This window comes from Acartia tonsa, chromosome 8 (genome assembly GCF_053477335.1).
Source record: "Acartia tonsa isolate MP-2025a chromosome 8, ASM5347733v1, whole genome shotgun sequence".
Taxonomy (NCBI): domain Eukaryota; kingdom Metazoa; phylum Arthropoda; class Copepoda; order Calanoida; family Acartiidae; genus Acartia; species Acartia tonsa.
The window spans coordinates 37849143-37869223 of NC_137267.1; the positions used below are offsets into that span (position 1 = coordinate 37849143).

At 30.9% G+C, this 20081-nt stretch overlaps 1 protein-coding gene across 7 annotated transcripts in view; it reads left to right on the forward strand.

The window, feature by feature from the left end:
• Positions 1-20081, forward strand: part of zip (myosin heavy chain 10) — a 206062-nt gene that overhangs the window by 17777 nt on the left and 168204 nt on the right. For all 7 annotated transcript variants that reach the window (XM_080170331.1, XM_080170330.1, XM_080170327.1 and 4 more), the window contains exons 6-7: positions 5178-5245; positions 5655-5720. In XM_080170331.1, the coding sequence (XP_080026457.1) occupies positions 5178-5245; positions 5655-5720 (134 nt within the window). The remainder of the gene's footprint in view (positions 1-5177; positions 5246-5654; positions 5721-20081) is intronic.

Here is a 20081-nt window from a genome sequence, read left to right on the forward strand (position 1 = left end):
GAGTTATATAAGGATACATAGTGTATACAATTCTAGCTAGGTTTATGAAAAATCAATCTTAAAAAATGAAGGCAATACAATAGTTAAAAGTAATGTTACTTCTGTTCTTATGCATGATATTCTGCACCTTTTTTTGGGGTAGAAATTAAAATGCCATTAATCTATCTCTTTGTACAAAACAATATTGCCCTGAATTGTTCATAAAAATACAATTTTCCAATGACTAATGCTATAGTAGCCTTCATAATACAGATAATACATATTTAGAATAGATGATTGTTAATATTTATACTTTGAAAGGTTCCTTTGTCCTATTGGCCGAAATTAAGAAAGGTATACTAAAATTAAGTATGACAATCAGCTACAAAAGCTTTTAAGATTAAAAGTCTATTCTCAAAGTCTATTTTTTAACGTTCAGTACAATGTAAAGATGAATAAGTAAATACAAAGAGTGGGCACGTTACAACTAGCACTGAATAGCCAAAAAAAAATAACTTTAATTTAAGTAATTGTATCTTTTTTTTTACATGATCTTTAATATACTTTTAACTTTTTGGGATTAAATTGGCAATGAATATTAATTGTTACTGTTTTAATATGTAGGTATTACACTAAAGTTTGCTATTAATAATTTTGCAACAATAATCCCACACTCTCTTGTAGTGTAGGTGTTGGGTCTAGTCAGCAATGATTCATTGTGACTATAGTATTTTATGATTGGAATATACATACCTCACTTTTGGAATGCTTTTTCTATGAGTAATTTTAAACAGATTTTTTTTTGTGAAGAATAGGTATCTAAAATCATTTTGACCGAATAAAAATATCTACCTATGGCTACTTTTTTTTCTGCATTCAAAGGGGGAGGGAAAGCAGAAAAATAGCATTAAACCATCCCCAGACGCCTGTGAAGCTTCTATTAATTAGTTTGGTGATTAATCAGCATTGATTTGAATTACAAACCCTGTAAATAATGGGTTAGAACCTTAGTTAGTTAATTTTCTTAATTTGATTTTTATCTGCAAAGGTAGGAGAGAGGTGTAAAGAATAAGATAAATCTTGACGACATTATTTCAATTAGTCGGCTGTTATAAAGGCATGCATATCAAAGGCGTGCAACCATAGAAATGAATTAAAACAGGGGTAATTTTGTCCATAAGCAACACAGCTACACATACAATATGAATAATTTATATTCAGACATCGTAAGGGATAAAACAATGGATGATAAATTGATATACATTCCTATAGTGTTAAACCCTTCTGTAGATTTAAATTCTTTAAATTTATAATCCAGTACCCCCTCTCCTTTAAATTCGAATGAAATCTCTTTTTCGGAAGGACTCAGATATAACTTAGTTATAGAGTATCTAAGAGCTATTAAATAAAATTAGTTCTTTCTTTGAGTTGAATATTAGGTATGTTAAAAAAGCAGGAACAATGCAATAGACAAATAAGTTCAGTTTTCAATTTGTCAAAGAGGTCTGTATGGGCATACTTTAGCTTGTTCAAATAAATCCTGTTAAGGACCTTTTTCGCCTGCTAACAAATTGCTTTCTGCTCTTTTGTAGCGACTTGGCTGTGTCTATATTCCCGGCGCTATTTGATGATTTTAAAAGACCAAATTGAAAGTCGGCACAATGTCCTTGGGAAGGGACATACAGTTATTTAACCCCTTCCCCCTCTGGTGTTTTACTCTAATATATACACAAAGTTTGTTTTTAGTCTTGAATTATTTAAAGAATGTTAGATAGTGCAATTTGATCCGAAAATAAAGCTGAAGTTATTTGCTCTATTTTTAATTCGATCTTGTAATGTTTTTGTTAACCATTAATTAAAAGAACTTATATACAAAAATATTTTTAAATTAACACATACCTACATTATATGATTCAATTGGCTTTAAATCTTAAAAAATCATTTTACAAAAAATATTCATGAAAATTTGATAACATTAACATTGAGTTTGTATAATAAAATAAAATATTTACTTTAAAAGATAAGAAATTAATGTTTTATTTTATATCACACTTCGCTATAAATATGTCCTTAAATCATAAAAAAAATATTGTACATAAATATTTTATAGGTTTAACAAATTCAAAATATGACAATTTTGTCTTCAAGAAGATCTGCTATAATGAGATTCAATATTTTTAAGTAATAAAGTAGGATACAGTAAAAAAAATGGAAAATATTCGGGTTTTTTTTGTGTGACCGACGGATAAAAAACTGACGGATGGACAGAAAAATAATTCTATAGAATATCTGCGCTGTTTTAAAGGATTTCTGCTTTGTGATTATTTTGAAAAGATTTAAATGCAATTTTCAGACATTTTTTTTACAGAATTAGCAAAAAAGAATAAATTGCCATTTTTTTTTGTTTATTTAGAATTTAAAGTATTTGGTTCTTTAGATAAGTTTAGAAAAATTGGTGAGTATAGGTATAACTATATAAGTTAGATAACAAGGATAATTTTATTACAAAGATTTTTTCAGTATTGCTTCTAAATTGATTGATATCGGCTACAATAGAACCGATTTGGCCCCTCGGGACTAACAAAACTGCTTCAAATCTTTTAATTTTAATATCTGTGGAAAGCTGTCTAATACGATAAAATAAGATAAATAACTATTATTTCATTCTTTGTCAAATACACCCTGGTTTTAGAGAAGCTTACATTTAAAAAAAAACTTGCATGCATTGTGAGTAAATAAATGAAATACCTGTTTTTTAATTCAATGTTCCTTCAGTTCTGCTAATATTAATCAAATTAGAATAAGATATCATAACCGCAGATGCATTAATATAACAACAAAGAAATGTATCAATTTTGCTATTGTGATTTTTGTGTAATGAAATACTTTACTAATGTGATATTTGAGGAATCGAAATTGCATTTTTTTCTGGCGGGAATTAATTAACACCGTTTTTATTTTTGTCCCGCTCTCATGTATTAAGATAAGGCCATGGAACTGAAGGGATAAGAGAATTGGTGATGAATTGATGTACATCGGGTCCCCAATGAAGGTTAATAAATTTGCCTCTTCTGTAGATTAAGCTTATCGGTTGAAAAGTTTGGGATTATCCAATCAAAAATCCATAAAAGTGCCCAAAGTTTTTTTTGAACCAACAAATAAGATAACTTGGTTTTAAAACTTTCGGTACCAGAGTAATTTCCAGTCCTATGTCCCAACCCTCCCTGGATAAAGCCTGCTTATCAGCAATGTTTGATTAGTAAGGTTTTTTTTAGCCCGGCATTTGCATTTAATCAATTTTTATCGGATTTTGATAAAAATAATGCAATGATCGGTGCGCTTAGCGATAATTGGGAAAGATATTCATTAGGAATGGGAGATTTTTTTATTATATTCTCTAATTGTAAGTAAATCACAAAACTTTTATTATCCCCAGTAAAAGATCGGTGACAATACCATGTTTCTTTATGCCTCAAACCCAAGCTATTCTAAACGAAACTATTTTAACTAAGACGCCAGTCTTAACAACTACATAATTACAATTGCTAGGGTAAGGGGGGGGAAATTTCGGTTTTTTTTCGGTTTTTTTGAAAAAAAATGGGGTAAATATTAATATTTTCAAATGAAACCAAGACCAGTAGAAAGCTTACGGAAAGGACTATCAGGTCCTAAAAGGACATTATCCTAGGACTTTTAGAAGTTGGCCGAAATTGACCGCAAAAAAGTTACCGATATTTCCCCACCACCGGGGGAAATATCGGTAATTTTTTTCAACCTAAAAAAAATCGATGAAAAACGGCCAAACGGCCAGTCGAACATAAATAATCATAATTAGTATAGGTTATAGGGATTATCCACAAAAAGTTTCATAATGATCGGACTATTCCTTCTATGTTAAAAATGAATTTTTTTGAAAGACGCGAATTTTCGATTTTTTTTTTCGAAAATTTTTTTTTTAAAAACTTAAAATTAATATAAGAAAAAAACGTATTTTATTACTTTTTAGGCCTGATCCTAAAAAAGCTCACATTGAACTATAGATTTAGCCCAAAAAACATGAAAATTAATTAAAAATTGACCTCAAAAATTGAATGTGAAGCAAAAGTGTCATCTTTGCAAAAAATCTTGACTACATTTTAACCTTAAAAAAATCGATGAAAAAAGGCCAAACGACCAAACAAGCGTAATAAATCATAATTAGTATAGGTGATTGGGATTAACCACAAAAAAATTCATAAAGATCGGACTATTCCTCCTATGTCAAAAATATTTTTTTTTCAAAGGACCAGAAATTTTGATTTTTTCCTCGCAAAATTTTGATTCAAAAAATAAAATTAATTTTTTTTTTGTTTTTTATCTGTTCTATTCATTTTTAGGCCTAATTCTTAAAAAGTCCATATGGAATAATAGATTTGACAAAAGAAAACATGAAAACATGACCTTAAAAGTTGAATTTTAATTTCTTTTGAAATTACCGATTTTTCCCCCGGCGCCAACTTTGGTCATTTTTGAAAAAAAATATTAACCCGATTTTAAAGCTCTCAACGGATTTGGAAAAAGCGGGCAATTTCTAGTTCAAAAAGTTTTTCAGATCAGCTCTAGGTCTTACCAATTTTTGTGTAGGTCGATCTTTACACACCTACTAAAAAATTTTTGGAAAAAAAAAATTTTTCGTCCGACTTTGAGACCCAATAAGTACCCTTAATATTCATCTCACAAAAAATTCATTTTATACTTTTTTGTAGGCAATTTAATAAGGAACAAATTTGCTTTTATGTTTTTTTCTGTCATTTGAAGGAAACATGGAGAAAAAGGTCATTTAATGAAGGTAGGTCGAAATTACCGAGAATAGCCCCTTACCGAAACTTCCCCCCCCTTACCCTACATTAAAGCACTCTTATTACCGATATTTATAAATCTAGATTTAGAGTAGGGGGTGGGGGTTATTGATGATCCATTAGTTTTTAAAGGGATATTTAACAGATTGAATATTATCGATGTTTAGATTTTAATTAGGCTGTTGCCTTTTGACAAATTTACTGATTAATTTTTATGACACATTATATAAAGGTAATGCGCATCATTTTTAATTTCAAATATCTATCTATTTTACTATAATATTTTTCTCCTATTAAATCATCTATCTTATTTTTACTATCTATCTTACTTTCTATCTTATTAACTCATTTTCTATCTAGATCGCGAGGACCAGAGTATATTGTGTACCGGAGAATCCGGAGCCGGTAAAACAGAAAATACAAAGAAGGTAATAGAATCGTCCTTTAATAGGAAATAATAAGTAGCATGATGTCTATCTGTCTTGTGAGATCTCGCTGACAGTAGAATCGATATGGTTCTCCTTTTCAGTGAAGTATCATGTAAACAAAGTATCAGGATGTTTATCTATCTTTGTGTGTAGTGAAGGATCTCACTAACAGATGAACCGATATGATTCTTCTTTTTAGTGAAGCTTCTGATTGGTTTAGGGAATTTCATTCCACCCTCAAAAGAGAAATCACTCCTAGGAAAAAGCTTAAGACTTATATCATGAACAAAATAATTTCAAAAAGATATAGTAAATAAATAGATTTTTGGATTATAAAAAAATAGGTAGGTAACTCGGTTTTTTTTTCAGTATACCTTTCGTTGTAGTCACAAATATTTAAATTTTGTAGGTTATCCAATATTTGGCCTATGTTGCGGCTTCTAAACCCAAGTCATCCAGTCTTATGCCAGCATCGGTAAGCATATTTTTACATAATATTTTGGGTCCTTTCACTCTAAAAGTGCCCGTCGAACACTGATACCCCTCCTCTCTTATTTTGAAACAAATTGAAAATATGTCCTATCCTACCTTTGGTCCCCTAACCCTGCGGGGCTTATGCCTAGTATCCAATATAACCTAACCTAAAATAAACAACTATTTAAAATTTTTTTTTCAAATTAAGGGGGAAGTAGGTTATCAGTTCTCAACAAGGTACTTTTTGTGAAAGAGCCATACTTTTTAGTTGCAAATAGTTTTATCCTAAATAAACTTGATTTTCGGCGGATTTTAGGTATAAAGGACAAGGATTAATGACTTTTAATCCTAGTTCCTTATCTCTTGATCCCTGGATTTCATGGCTAAATATACAAAGGCTGGATTTAATCATTTCGCGGGATCGATGTCTTGTTTTGTTAACATTGAATTCCGTGAAAATTACACATTTTATCCATGGGGTGCTTCATACAAAACAGTGAGAATAGTTATTTATCGTATCGTATTATAGACAGGTTTCCGCGGATATAAAAATGTAAAATTATAAGATTAAAACAAGTTTTATTAACCCCCGGGTGCTTACACTGGTATTTTTTTATGATTTTTCATTTAATATTGATAGAAAACTGTCTGTAATAGGATGCTATAAATGATTTTGCAGTCTGGCAGAGAACCGGTTATAACCAAGCGGATATTAATCGGTTTCGAAGCCATACTAAAAAACTCTTCTTAGGAATTTAGTTTTATGATTATCCTATCTCTTCCCCTCCTTTAATGAATTATTTTAAGATATGATATCCGTTTTGAGTTAACACCGCTCTACAGTACATGTTATAATACTTAATAGGGATTCTAAAGCAATAAGTCACACTTGTATTACTCTATGGCATAAAGCTTCATGCAACTTTAAACTGTACTGTGATACTGAGAAATGTTACCTTCGAAACCAGCTTAAAATGCGTAATTTTAGTTCACGATGAGGTTTAACATTTCAATTCACCGCTGCTACCGCTATAAACTACTATGCAAAAAAGTTGGCCGGATAGAATAATTTCCATGTTTTGTACAGGTTTAAAAGAGAACTAATAATTCATTATGGAGGGAAGGAACATTAGCAGATAGATTTGAAGTACATAACAATATTGGAAGATTTCCCAATTTGTGTGTCCTTTCATAATATATAGCGTGATTATTCCAAAATTCTATTAAAAGGGTTTAAAGTACACTTTTAATGCAGTACAAAACCAGAAAATCTTTCTTAACGTCCGATTTGATATAAGAATGTGCTAAAAGTTGAGGTCTAAATTGAATATAAAATCTTTAGGGTAGTTTAGTGCAAATAAATTATTGTTAGAAAGGGGATTGTGTCAATTATAGATAACTCGTAACATAGGCAATTAAAGAAAATAAATTAAGGGTAAAAATAATATAAAATATCTGTAAATTGTATTTTTGCCAGTTAGGTTATTCATTACAATTTTATTTCACAATTTCTACCTGATTTTTCTCAGGTACTTAAAGACATGATTACGGGATATCTACAATAATAATCAACCCCCCCTCCCATTTCTAATAAAAATTGCGCCTAGTCTACCGTATAGATTGATAACTAAATTATTTGCATTCTGATACAGCTTTGTCACTGCGAACTCATGATTAAATCCAGACCTTTGCACCTTTAATTTACATTTTAGGACATGGCAATATTGTAGCAAATAACTTTTTTTGGTAGATTTTTTAGTTTAATTTGCAGATTTTTCTTCGAAATTAATCATCGTTAAGGTCACCTACTTAAGAAAAAAAGAAATAGAGATTATTCATTCTTAGCTGAAGTATTGCCACGCCCTATATGCAATTATATTTATTGTATGCAGCGACTAGACAGGACACATTTCAGTAGCATTAATATTTAGTAATTCATATTCAACTTATATTTTAAATTTTAAATTGTAAATTCTAAGTTTATTCGGGCTTTTATCAAGCTTTAAAAACTAAGTTTTTTATAATAATATATTAAACTAAAAGAGAAAAATCTTTCTTTTTGATTTGTAGAAAACTGTAAAAATCTGATTTTTTAAAGAGATGCCGCGCTACTTTTTATGGGAAATATGATTCTTGTTTATTATTATTATTTATTTTGAGGTTAGCGTGTCAGATAAAACAATAGTTTGATATTTGCATAGGGGTTATTTATATCCATATTTTTATGGCGTGGCATTAAAAAGCGTATGAATGTTTTGATTAAAAAAAATCAATCATAAGCAAAAGTATTTAAAAACATCCCTTTTCTAAAGGATACTTTCCCTTACAGTAATATTCGAGCACTGAAACCCCCACCCTTATTTTGTTCCTGTGCCTAACCTCTGTGGCGAGCCCTAATTTTACCCGAGGGGCCACCTGGTACCGATTAAAACCTAACCTGGATTAAAGTAATAAACAAACAAATTATAAATCAATTCCCATCCTCATTTTGAATTTATTTGAAAAATGGGGTTGCGAAGAGGGTTATTAATGCTCATTAAGGTACTTTGAGTGATAGCGCCGAATCAAAGCCAAAAGTTGCCACACCCTTGCATTATTTTTTGCGCCTGAACTGTGTCTTTGCATATTTCTGCATATATTTATATATATATACTCTTCTCTATCAATCTCCATAGAAGACAAATTTGACAAAACGGCGGTTCTTATAGCTATACAAATATAACAGTGTAACAGCTAGATTGCAGCTTTCCGAAAGTATAAAATCTGTTGTGAAATTCCTGTTATTTTGGATTTATAGGAACTGCCTTAATTTTTCTGCCTTGAAGATGATAGATTCGAGTTTTGTTGCAATATTACACTCTCTTTGCATAAACTTTTTTGAAAGTCTGCAGTCGCCCTTATTGTCATAAAGTTAAAATTTGATAAAGTTAAGCTACCATAAGCATATTGTGTGTTGCAGTAAATTCAAAGGCTAAATGAATGTAGTTTTTTTAAGTAAGTACAATTTTACCTTCATGACAATCGGGGCAATTTGAGACACTAAACCTAAAATGTATGTTGTAAATTGTTTGTATGTCACACTAAAAGTGCACTTTAGTTCATAGTCTCTTTTTCACCCCACATAGTTATTTTTTTCTCAATCCTACAAAATTGGTTCGTGTAGGTGTACCCTCTTTTTTTCGCCTGTTTTTATTTTTGGTAGATTTTTTTTACATTTTGGTTAGCTTTGCTAATTTATATTTTTATGGATTTCTTATTAAACATAAACAAAAAAGTAACAAAAAATAAAGGATTTATAATAATGATAATAAAAAAAACATGTTTTGGTCAATAATATTTTATTTAATAATGCATTGTTTGCATTTAAACAACGGGTAAGGTAAATGGATATAGAATACGTGGATATATTGACAAAGGAAAATTTTTCGTCAATTTAGGTTGCTAAAATTGACCTCGTTTATTGGTCAGTTCGTTCATCTAGTAGGATGGGAGGGGATGGGGGAAAAGGGGTTTGGGTATCGTCACTTTAGCCAGATGCGAGTATCACTTTATTATGAAAAGTAATAAAGCACAACATCCAAGTAATAATATATCGATTTGGACAGTACATTGTACATGTACTTATATACATGCAGGTTAACCCCATGCAAATAGTTATTTTTCATACACACACACTTTTTACTTAAACTTTGAAAATATTGCATAAAAAACTGCTCGACTTCTAAACAAAATATGCTTCAATCTCCATTTTGATTTTAGCCTGAAACTGATATTTGTTGCTAAAACTGTACTTATATTAAATTTGATTTGTTGGTTCCAAACTAGTAGTGTCCAGACTTTTCAACCAATAATTCAAATCTATGAAAGAATTTACAATACATTGTCTTATCCTAAAGTTTCCTGCGCATTTATTCTTTAATACAATTTTAAATCCACGAATGGCGTAAATGATGAAACACCAAAACACCACGCAAAAGCATGCAACTAAGAAATACAGATTTAAACTGTACATGGATGTTCTAGTTGCATTTAAGGAATATATAGAATATACTTTCATGTTGTTATATGCATAATAGTTGCCCTAGATATCTTATAATACATGTAAACTGCACAAAGGCTCTAGCTACTTATAAAAGCGGGAAGTTTGTAAATATTTTACTCAACGCACTAAATTGTTACAATTTTCATGAGAAATACGCATTTTATAAGGCATACAAAACGCTCTAATTTTCGTTCTATTTAACGTAATTTTGTAATTTTTTTTGCTGGTTATTTCATTTTACATATACTTTTATCATTTTATCAAAAAAAAATTTTCTTTTTTCATCATTTTTTGGAGAAATTAATGCTTAAACTAAGGGTATCTTTAAACGCAAAATTGACGCACTTAGAATTAATAATGTGTATTGAGTACAAAGGGGGGATAATTTCAAGACATGTATGTTCCAAAGATATCTTTTTTTCCATAAAATTTTAATGTTTAGTTCACCGGAGATTACCCTGAAAATCATATATCAATTTAGGAAGATAATTTTTGTAGAATAATTACAGAATTTACAACTTTATGTACTCTGAAAGTATAGTTAAGATCAAAGGTGTGCAAAAGGTTGGTATAGGGGTTGTTTACACAACCCTTGTAAAATTAAGGGGGATGGATACACCTCCCTAGGTGTCCACCCATGTCCACCCTCTTGACAAGAGCCTACACCCTCAGATACAACCCCTCTATAAATTCCAAGGGGGTGTAAAGGAAATAAATTTACACCCCTTAAAATAAAGTGGGGTTGGGGGTGTTTAAGGAGGGTGTATTTAAGCAAGTCACTGATTCAGATAATTCTATGCTATCTATTTTTAGGTAAATTAATTACCAGACTTTATTAAAAAAATCTTGCAATATTCTGTACAACTGTACTGTACAACTTTTAATTAGTAAATTGAGACATGAGGAAACTCTCATACATATGTAGGGGGGGGGGGAGTTAATGCAACCATCCCATAATCAATTAATCCAAATTTTGTTATGAAAATTGGCATGTGTAATCCTTACTTGGTCTGTTTTTCAAAATTTAACAAAGAGTTAAGCTTAGGGGGGGGGGGTTAAGGCAACCATCACGTAATCAATGCACAAATGGCACCTAGAATTCGAATTTCATTACAAAACTTGGCATGAGTAATCCTTGGTATAGCTTTTTTTCCAAAATGGAACAAAAAGTTGGAAAAGTAATGGGCTATTTTCAGGGCAAATCCAGCAATAATTACGTAGGAATCATCCATTATGGATAGGTTTTAATGGGTGTTGAGCTGAAAAATACTACCAAAAATAGTGGCAGCTGGGTAATGGCTTATAAGGATATAAAAAATTGAATATTTCCATGGAAATAAACTTTTCTTAATTAACATTATAACTTTATGTCATGGACATATTACTAAAAACACTTTTTAAATTTCTAGATTTCGCTGTCATAACAGCTAAAAACTGCCAAAAATGGCTGAGAACAGCTGTCAACAGCCAAAAGTATATATTGTAGATTAAATCATCCTGCCATGGAAAAATTTTGAAAAAATTTTTGCCCCCAGTAAAAATGTGGTTTATTTAAGCAAAAAAATGACCCATGCTAAATATTTTTTTCTGTGATGCAATAATTGTGACCTCACGAGCACTTCTAAGTTTTTGAAATCTGAAATTACCCATGCTAAATATTTTTTTCTGTGATGCAATAATGGTGACCTCACAAGCACTTCAAAGTTTTTGAAATCTGCAAAAAGAATGTTTTTTTAGTTTTTTTGTGTGATCTCAATTCTAAAGATTTTTACAAAATTTCAATTCTACTATGTCAATATAAACCTGAAATTTACCAAAAAAATGGAGCAGTCTCAATTATAACATATGAAGGTGTAGCAAGAAATCTGCAAAGTCAAATTTCATTTTTGCAGTTTTTCTTACCTAACTTAAAAAAAATTTTTAATTTGCTTTAATGTATGTTAAATTTTACCAATAACCATATTTTAATTTTCAGTACCACCCACTTCCCAGCTAGAATTGGCTGAAAACAGCTGGGATGATGAGAGTATGATGAGTAGATAGGGCTTTTGATGTATCTAAGGGTAGGTATTTATGGGTGCTGAGCTCAAAAATACCAAAAAATTCATTTGGCAGCTTGCTAATGGCTGCAGCTCAGCTGGGAGCAGCCAAGAGTAGAATGAGTAGATAGGGCTTGTGACGTGTCTCTAGGTAGGTTTTTAACAGTCTGTGTAACAGCCCCAGCTGCCAAATGGATGGACCCCCACTATTTATAGTAGTATTTTTGAGCTCGGTACCAATAAAAACCTACCCCTAGACATGTCACAAGCCCTATTTACTCTTCATACTCTTAGCCACTCCCAGCCATTTTCAGCCAGTTTTAGCAGCTGGTACAAGAAATTTTAAAAATGGATATTTAAAGCAAAAATATGTTTCAAAAAGTTGATTCCTATGCAATTAATGATAGTTTCGCCCTGAATATAGCCCAAAAACGGCTAAATGACTGAGCCGCCAGCTGTTAGCTGTCACTTTTCCAACTTTTTGTTCCATTTTGGGAAAATAGATGTACCAAGGATTACTCATGCCAAGTTTTGTAACAAAATTCGAATTCTAAGTGCAATTTGTGCATTGATTACGAGATGGTTGCATTAAGCCTCCCCCCCCTTAAACTTGAGTTAATTCCTTTGATGATCTTGATAGATATATGTTTATAACTTTTAATATATTTTACAATAGTTTTTAAAGTTAATGTTGGGAGGGAGATATATCCCAATCTTCTTTTTATAAAAAAAATTTTAAAATGTAATAAATTTCTTATGTAAAGTAGTTTTGGTAAAATCTTAATAAAATCACCCTTGATTTTAGTTAAAGGGAGCTGTTAAAAGTCATAAGTGGGGTGTCAAAAAATTTAGTTGTTAATAAATTAATGGAATATAACCTGATATTATAAATTTGAAACATATTTTTGATGTACAAAGAGATTAAAAGAACATGTATTACACTTTTCTTCATAAAAGAAATTGAATCATTTTTTATTTGTTTTTTTTTCAACACAAGGTTATTTGTGTATCTCTTGGTACAAGATACCACCATATTATTAGTTAAATCTAATTTTTTAAAAAAATTAAGTGAATAAGTCTGTTAGACCAAGGGTAGAAACTCAGCAGATAGACAGATAGACGGGCAAGAAGAATTATCAAAGTTTTACTAAAATAGACAATTAATTAGATAAAATCCATAGAGAACCTGTGAATGATCAGACAGAAAGAGGGACAGACAGACAGATGGACAGACAGACAGACAGAGGGACAGGTAAATAGTAACAGAGAGTCTTTGAGGCATTAACAAATTACAATTAGGCTATGCTAGATGATTCATTGAAATCCAAAAGAGAGGCAGTTAGACAGATAGACAGACAAGTGGTGGGACAGACAGACAAAAGGAGAGACAGACAAATGGGTATTGCCTAAAACAGTTTGGCTGCTCTATGAATCATTAAAACCCACCGTAGAAAAGAAATTTACATTAGTTTCTTATTTCGATACTCAACGCCCCCCCCCCCTCCCCCACTTAATGGGGTTTATTATTTCTTAAAATCAATAAGTGACTTTTCAGCTTAATAAAATTGAATGTACTTTTTATTTCATCAATTTATCTTATATAGAACGAAAGTTATAATCATTTTATTGTCTACAAGAAATATGCTTTGAGTAAAAATCAACATAATTGTCAGTAAAAACGTCATATTTATGCATATTTACACAGTAAATAAATTTTAAAATTGTATTGTATTGTAATGAATAACTTAAGGGGGTTGTATGAATTATTAAAAACCTAAAAAAACCTAATTTGGTTAAATTAGTCCAAGTAATGATTGATTTAGTACAGTACGTATGAATAAGTTGTCAATTTCTTATCAGAGTCCTTGTGACTGTTTACACTATCTCAAATAATTGAATTTTTATGAGGAAAACTAAAGATTTATATTTTAAATTTCTTTTTAAAAACTTTTTTTTATAAAGTATTCTAGTTATTTTTAAAACTATCCTCCTTTTAATTTATTTTTTGAATACCATTCTAAAATCTAGTAGAGTTGGAGGTTTTTAGTTATTGTTTTTTCTTCTCGTTTTGTCACGATTTTGAAACATATTTAATTTTAATATTTACTACGTTTCATATGAGAGCAAATTGGTTATTTTTGGGTTTACTATTGTTTTACAAATTTTAGGCAATTCAATTTTGTTACACAAAGGAAAAATCGTCTAAAACATGTTCTTTAATTAGAAGTTTTTAAAGACCTAGAAATAATTCTAATACTAACCATTGATTTTTAGGGATAAGATAATCGACGATAAATTAATCAACTTTGTTTGAATAGTCTGTACACTACTAGTTAATCAAATTCCAAAAAGAATTAAAGTTTTTTAACGAAAGAATAAGAAAACGTTTGTTTACTAGTGTAATTTACAGTCTAATGTCCCCTTCCTCCCTGAATATTAACTTTTTCTTTTAAGTGGTATTTTAATTGTTTAAGCCAAGAAAAGTTTTAGTGCGTCTACAATATTGAATCTTAAGATTTAAAACCCTATGTATGTAAAAAAAATCTGTAGTTTAAAGGGGCTATCAATTTGCTAATTCAGATTCGAGTCGCCTCTCTCTTTTGTCGCAATTGTAAAACTCATCATATTTATTGATTACTCATTTGTTAGGCATAGGGCGAAAAGTTTTTAATAAAAAATCAATTCTTCAAGTACAGCATCGATTATAGTTTTATATGTCTGGAGATCTTAAGGGCCAATTCAATGGAGATTAATTGGGATAGTACCCTAATAAAAAAAAAATTACCCCCTCTGTAGATTAGAATTATGGGTTGAAAAGTTTGAAGACGATTAATTTGGAACCAACCAATCTAAATTCAATAAAAATACCCAACGTTTTTTAGCCAAGGAAAAGTCTCTAGTATGAAGCTCTGGCTAAATTTAAGATGTATTATAAACTTCAAACGTTAAACCCGCGACCGTGGCTCAACACGTAGCGCATCCGCTCGTCGTCGGGAAGGTGTTAGGTTCGAATCTCGGTCCGACACCGCGTCATAACTACAGACGTTAAAAATGGTTCCCACTGCTACTATGTCAGATGCGCGACGTAAATAGTTAGAGTGGGGGGAATGCCTTGGCCCAAAACAGGCGCAACTCGTTACCATGCACAGTTAGGACTTATCAGACAAAGGTCGTGCATCACAGAGAGTTGGTTGTCTGTAATGTACTGTACCACGGGTATGAGGTGATGGACCAAGAGTCTGGCCTTGAGTTGACAAGTTGACTGTTCAGTCCAGGTGCAACTCACCCATACGACATTAGCACAAACTTCAAACGTTCAATAGTCTAGACCTTAAATTGTAATTGTCACATAATATTCGGCCTAATCCTAAAATGTTAGAAAAGTGCGTAGGTATTCGAGTAATAAAATCCATTCAACCATTTGGAAGACTTCAAAAGGATGCGGATTTAACATCTTTTACGGTGGGGCATTTCAGGGGATTAGTATTTACTTAAGTAGATTATTCGGTATTAAGAGAGGTTATCATTTAATAGTTACTTGTAGTATATTTATATTAAAAATTGGGGTCATTTCGTTAAATGAAAAGTAATAAAACTAATAATGATCATACATAACTTAGACTTATATATAAATTTAATATTATTATGTTTGCTCAAGTTTAAAGTTACGCATTCATTAACCTCACTAGGTATTTAAAACTATCTGTTAGGTGTATTAAATGCTAAGGATTTTGAATAATGAAAAATTAGAGGCATAAGATCTATAAAACTGCTTAACTAAAGGGTTTGTTCTTTGTAAGGAAGCGTTGTTTTAGCTTGATAACTAAATTAATCTAAATCCATTTCTTTTTCCCAAAGCTATCAGTGATATGCCAATTGACAAAGAAATAATAAACTTTGTTACCTCCAAAACAAATTGGGTTGTATATTTATTTTACTGCCATTTTCTCCTCCCTCCCTGAAAAGTATTACCTTAACAAGCCTGACAATGTCTCTGTAATTTGCGCTGTAATGGTTGGTAAAGGTCAAATTAAGCATGAGATCACAGATGAAAAAGAATCTTCAGTTTTGTACAGGGTTCTTAAGGATAACACAATATGATAATTTCATTTAAATCTCAAATAATGATGAAACAAAACTATTGAATTTTGTGGATTAAAATTAAAATGAAAATTTTTGAGAATATATTTAGAAAACTTTGGGTATCAATATAATTTATTGGCCAATGTCCCCTTCCTTCTTAGTTTTTAGTGAGATTATCTCGGATTGGGGCATTTAATCAACAAATTTAACTTTCAAAACTCTCATCTGCTAAGCAAAACGAACAAAATTTATTTAAATAAATAAAGTTAATGGCTTAGCCACTCAACAGGTGCAACTAGTATTTTTAAAAAAATATAGAAGAGTATGATTAAATTATAGAATTTGATCTTTTACAAAGTACTTTTTTTTAACTTCTACAAGAAACTTTATGGGTTTTTCGAATATATATCCTAGTCCATTTAGATTATGGGATGTGTTTGTGTGTCTTCTTTTTTACTCATCTTACCTAGGGAGGGAGGGGACAATTACCTGTTTTTTACACTAGTCTCCAAAGTTTCATATTAACGTTTTCTTATTCGTTGGCTTTACAATTATGTGGACTTGCACTGAATTTGATTAGTTGGTTTATTAAGTTAAATTTACATAAGTTTCAACCACTAATTGTAATCTACAGAAGGGGTAATTTTGTGTTTCATTATTGGGGATGTACATAAATTTATTGACCATTGTCTTATCCCTTTAAATCCCTGCACCTAACCCCTTTTTTTTGCTGCTTTGCTGTTTACACCTACCACTTCTTAATTTTTTTTACTACATATCTCGTGTGTGTGTGTATGTGTTTGTGTGTGTTAAACCCCTTTGATGGATTTTCAATGGTATCCTTAACCTCTGCACCTGTAAACTTTTGATATTTCCTCTGATATCTGTCAAAGCCAACAAAAAGTACATATTTTTTATGTCATTGTCCTTCCCTCCTATGACTATTGACTAATATTATTGGATACAAGTTTTCTTCTCCCCCCATTTTTACAGTCTTTTAAAAGTCATAGTTTATTGACAAAGTGAGTTAAAGATTCAAGTATAAGAATATGCTAAAATATGGTAAAAAATTTGGGGGATGGATTTGAATTTGGGAATAATGATCCTCCACTGTAAAGGAATCCATTTTGGTGCAGGGGATAGCGAGATCTAAAGCTACAGACAGACAGGCAGAAATCCAGTTACTTTTAGAAAAGTATTTTGTTTTTAATAAAATGTGAAAAAAACCATGTTATTGTTTGTGTGTGTGTGTGTGTGTGTGTGTGTGTGTGTGTGTGTGGGCCCAAAATGTCTAATTATTCATGTAGACTTGATGCTCTATAATTAAAATGTCTTTATTCACACACACACCTATACATACACTCACACACACAACTATACCCACACACACACACACAATCATGGGCCCTTTAAAAACAATATTTTTAGGTGCATTTTCCTACAAAAAAAAACAGCTTTTTAGACATAAATAAAACCAAAAACCAAAAAATTTCAATTGGTGTTTTAAAAATAAAAGACATAGGTACAAACATTCAAGGATTTAAGAAAACACAAATATAATATGCCTCAATATAAATCAAAATGATTGCTTGTGGCCTAAATAATAACACACACAATTTTAGTTATGCCTCACTTAGCTAGAGACCCTGCTAAAAAGCCCCCCTTACCCCCTATTCTTTCCTTTTTTTCTGTTCTATTGTATGTAAGTCAATCCAAAAGTTTTTTATGACACTTAAACCTTAAATTGCTTTACCATGTTTTTTGTTTCTTTTATCAAAGATTAAATCCTGTAATATCAAAGGCTTTAGAAGGTTCTTTAGAATTATGATAAAAAGGGTAGAGAAGGGGGGGGGGGGTAGTCTAAATATGAAGGGTTATATGGCCCACATGGTGCCCTATCTGGAGTTTTATGATGGCATGCCCAAAATAAGTTTTAGGTCTAGTTTTTGATGTGCAGCATCTCTATAAGTGACATTTTCCATGCCAAATTATTTCATTTTCTTTTTTTATTTTCCCAATGTTGTTTTATTTTTGGAATCCAACCAATTCAAAAATAGGATTTGTCTGGATTTCTGTCTTGCAGTTTTCGCTTAAACAAATTTACTTTCCTTCATTTAAACGTTTTTGATATTCTTTAATTAAAGATATATTAAAGAAATTAATAATAAAAATATATTTTGCTACAGTGCAGTGTACATTATTTCAGAGGGAGAGGGGGGACAATGAGCTGTTTATTTCACTAGTCCCCAAAGTTTTATAATAACGTTTTCTTATCGTTGGCCTATTAATATTGGGGACTTTAGAGAATTTTGATTTTGATCAAACGTTTCAACAACTTATTTTTATCTTCAGAAGTTGTAATTTTGTGTATCATCATTGGGGATGAACTTACATTTATTTGCCATTGTCTTATCCCTGACTCTATTCTCTCTTTTGGCGTACTGTGAACTTATGGATGTTATTTGTTCTTGGTTTGTCCCTTCCCTACATCCACACTACACAGCCATCAAGAATTGATATGTGACACTATAAAAACTAAATCACATCTTTCATTAAGTTTTATTATTCAACCTTCAGATAAGGAAAGCCTTTACCAAGATAAGGACCATTTCATTATGAAATAAATGTATTTTTCTACGTCTTTGTAATATGGCGTTTTGGTTCACCTTTTTCAAGCACTTAGATTTTTTAATGGTCTGATGTAAGTCTTTCAAATTTCAAATATCCTAGCTGTGTTTAAACCTATTATTAATATTTTTTGGTTTTATTTAAATTTGTTCTATAAAGAGAAAAACCAATCTTGTTTTTGATAATATTGTAAAAAAATAATAAATGACCTTGGCAAAAACTTAAATTATTTTAAAATAAATCATTAGATTATAATCTGCTACTATGTTTTAGCTAATAATTATTTTGTCTTCCTGTTAATATTAGTCTTTATTAAACTTTATCAGATAAAGGTATTGATATGTGATCAAATTTAAGGTGGTTAGCAAATGTTATTTCACCCTATAAGGTTGGTTGTCTGATGGATGATAGCCACAATCATGGTCCATGGACTAAATCTGGTTTAGGAACACCAAAGTACAGTAATCTTCAGGGAAAAGACAATAGATGATTAACTGATATGCATCCCCAATGACTATTAACAAAATTACCCCTTTTATAGAAAAAAATCGTTGGTTGATGACTCAGTCTCGAACCAATTATTCAAAATCAATTAAAGTTCCTACTTTCCTTCAAGGTTATACCTTTATTCTAAAATCAAATTCTAGCCTATTTATAAATCTCTGCTTTCCTGGTGAAAAAATGATGAGCACTCTTTTAGAATCGATCTTAGATAAGGTCGTGCAGAGAGGAAAAGATGATTCAGATTTGTAGGGTTGCCACGGGTATTCCCATGGAGAAGGGAGGGGACATTGGACTGGAAATTATCATATTTCATTATTTGTTGGCTTAAAACAGTGGTTACTTTTTCTAAAAAATGATTGGTTGATTCTAATTAGCAGTGTATAAATTTTTTACCCAATGAAGTTCATCTTAAGAAGGGGTAAATTCATTTCCAATGTCTTATCCCTTAAGATCCCTGGTTATTCTGTTACTCTAAAAGAATCTCGGTGGGCAATAACTTCTGCTAAATGTATCAAACTATAAGATCCTTAATTGAATTGTAGATTACTAATACACAAAACCCTAGCTTTATTTTCAAAACTAAAGTAAAATTCGATTATAGATAATAATATAAGTTGCTATATTTTTAATCATATAAATAAGGATATATGTACCTATTGTATTGAAAAGGCCTTCCACGTAGATCAATAGGTTAAAATCCACGAACGTACTGTAAGGAACTAAAAAAAAGGAAAAGAAAAATTTTTATTTACTACTAAAACGAATCTGATTTGCAAAATGCTTCAATGTATGGTTTTTTTTTATCTCAGGGGGAAAGGGTACATTGGACTGTAAATTACACTGTTTCCCAAAGTTTTATACTCACGTTATTTAATTTGTTGGCTAAAAAACTTTGGGCACTTTTATTGAATTTTGATTTTGCTAAAAGTGTCCAAACTTTACAACCAATAAAAAATGTAGGATATAAAGGCATATCCGTAGTCTGCAGGGATATTAAAGGGATAAGACAAATGACGATAAATTGGTGTCGAGCCCCATTGATGATAACCATAATCATATAAATCTT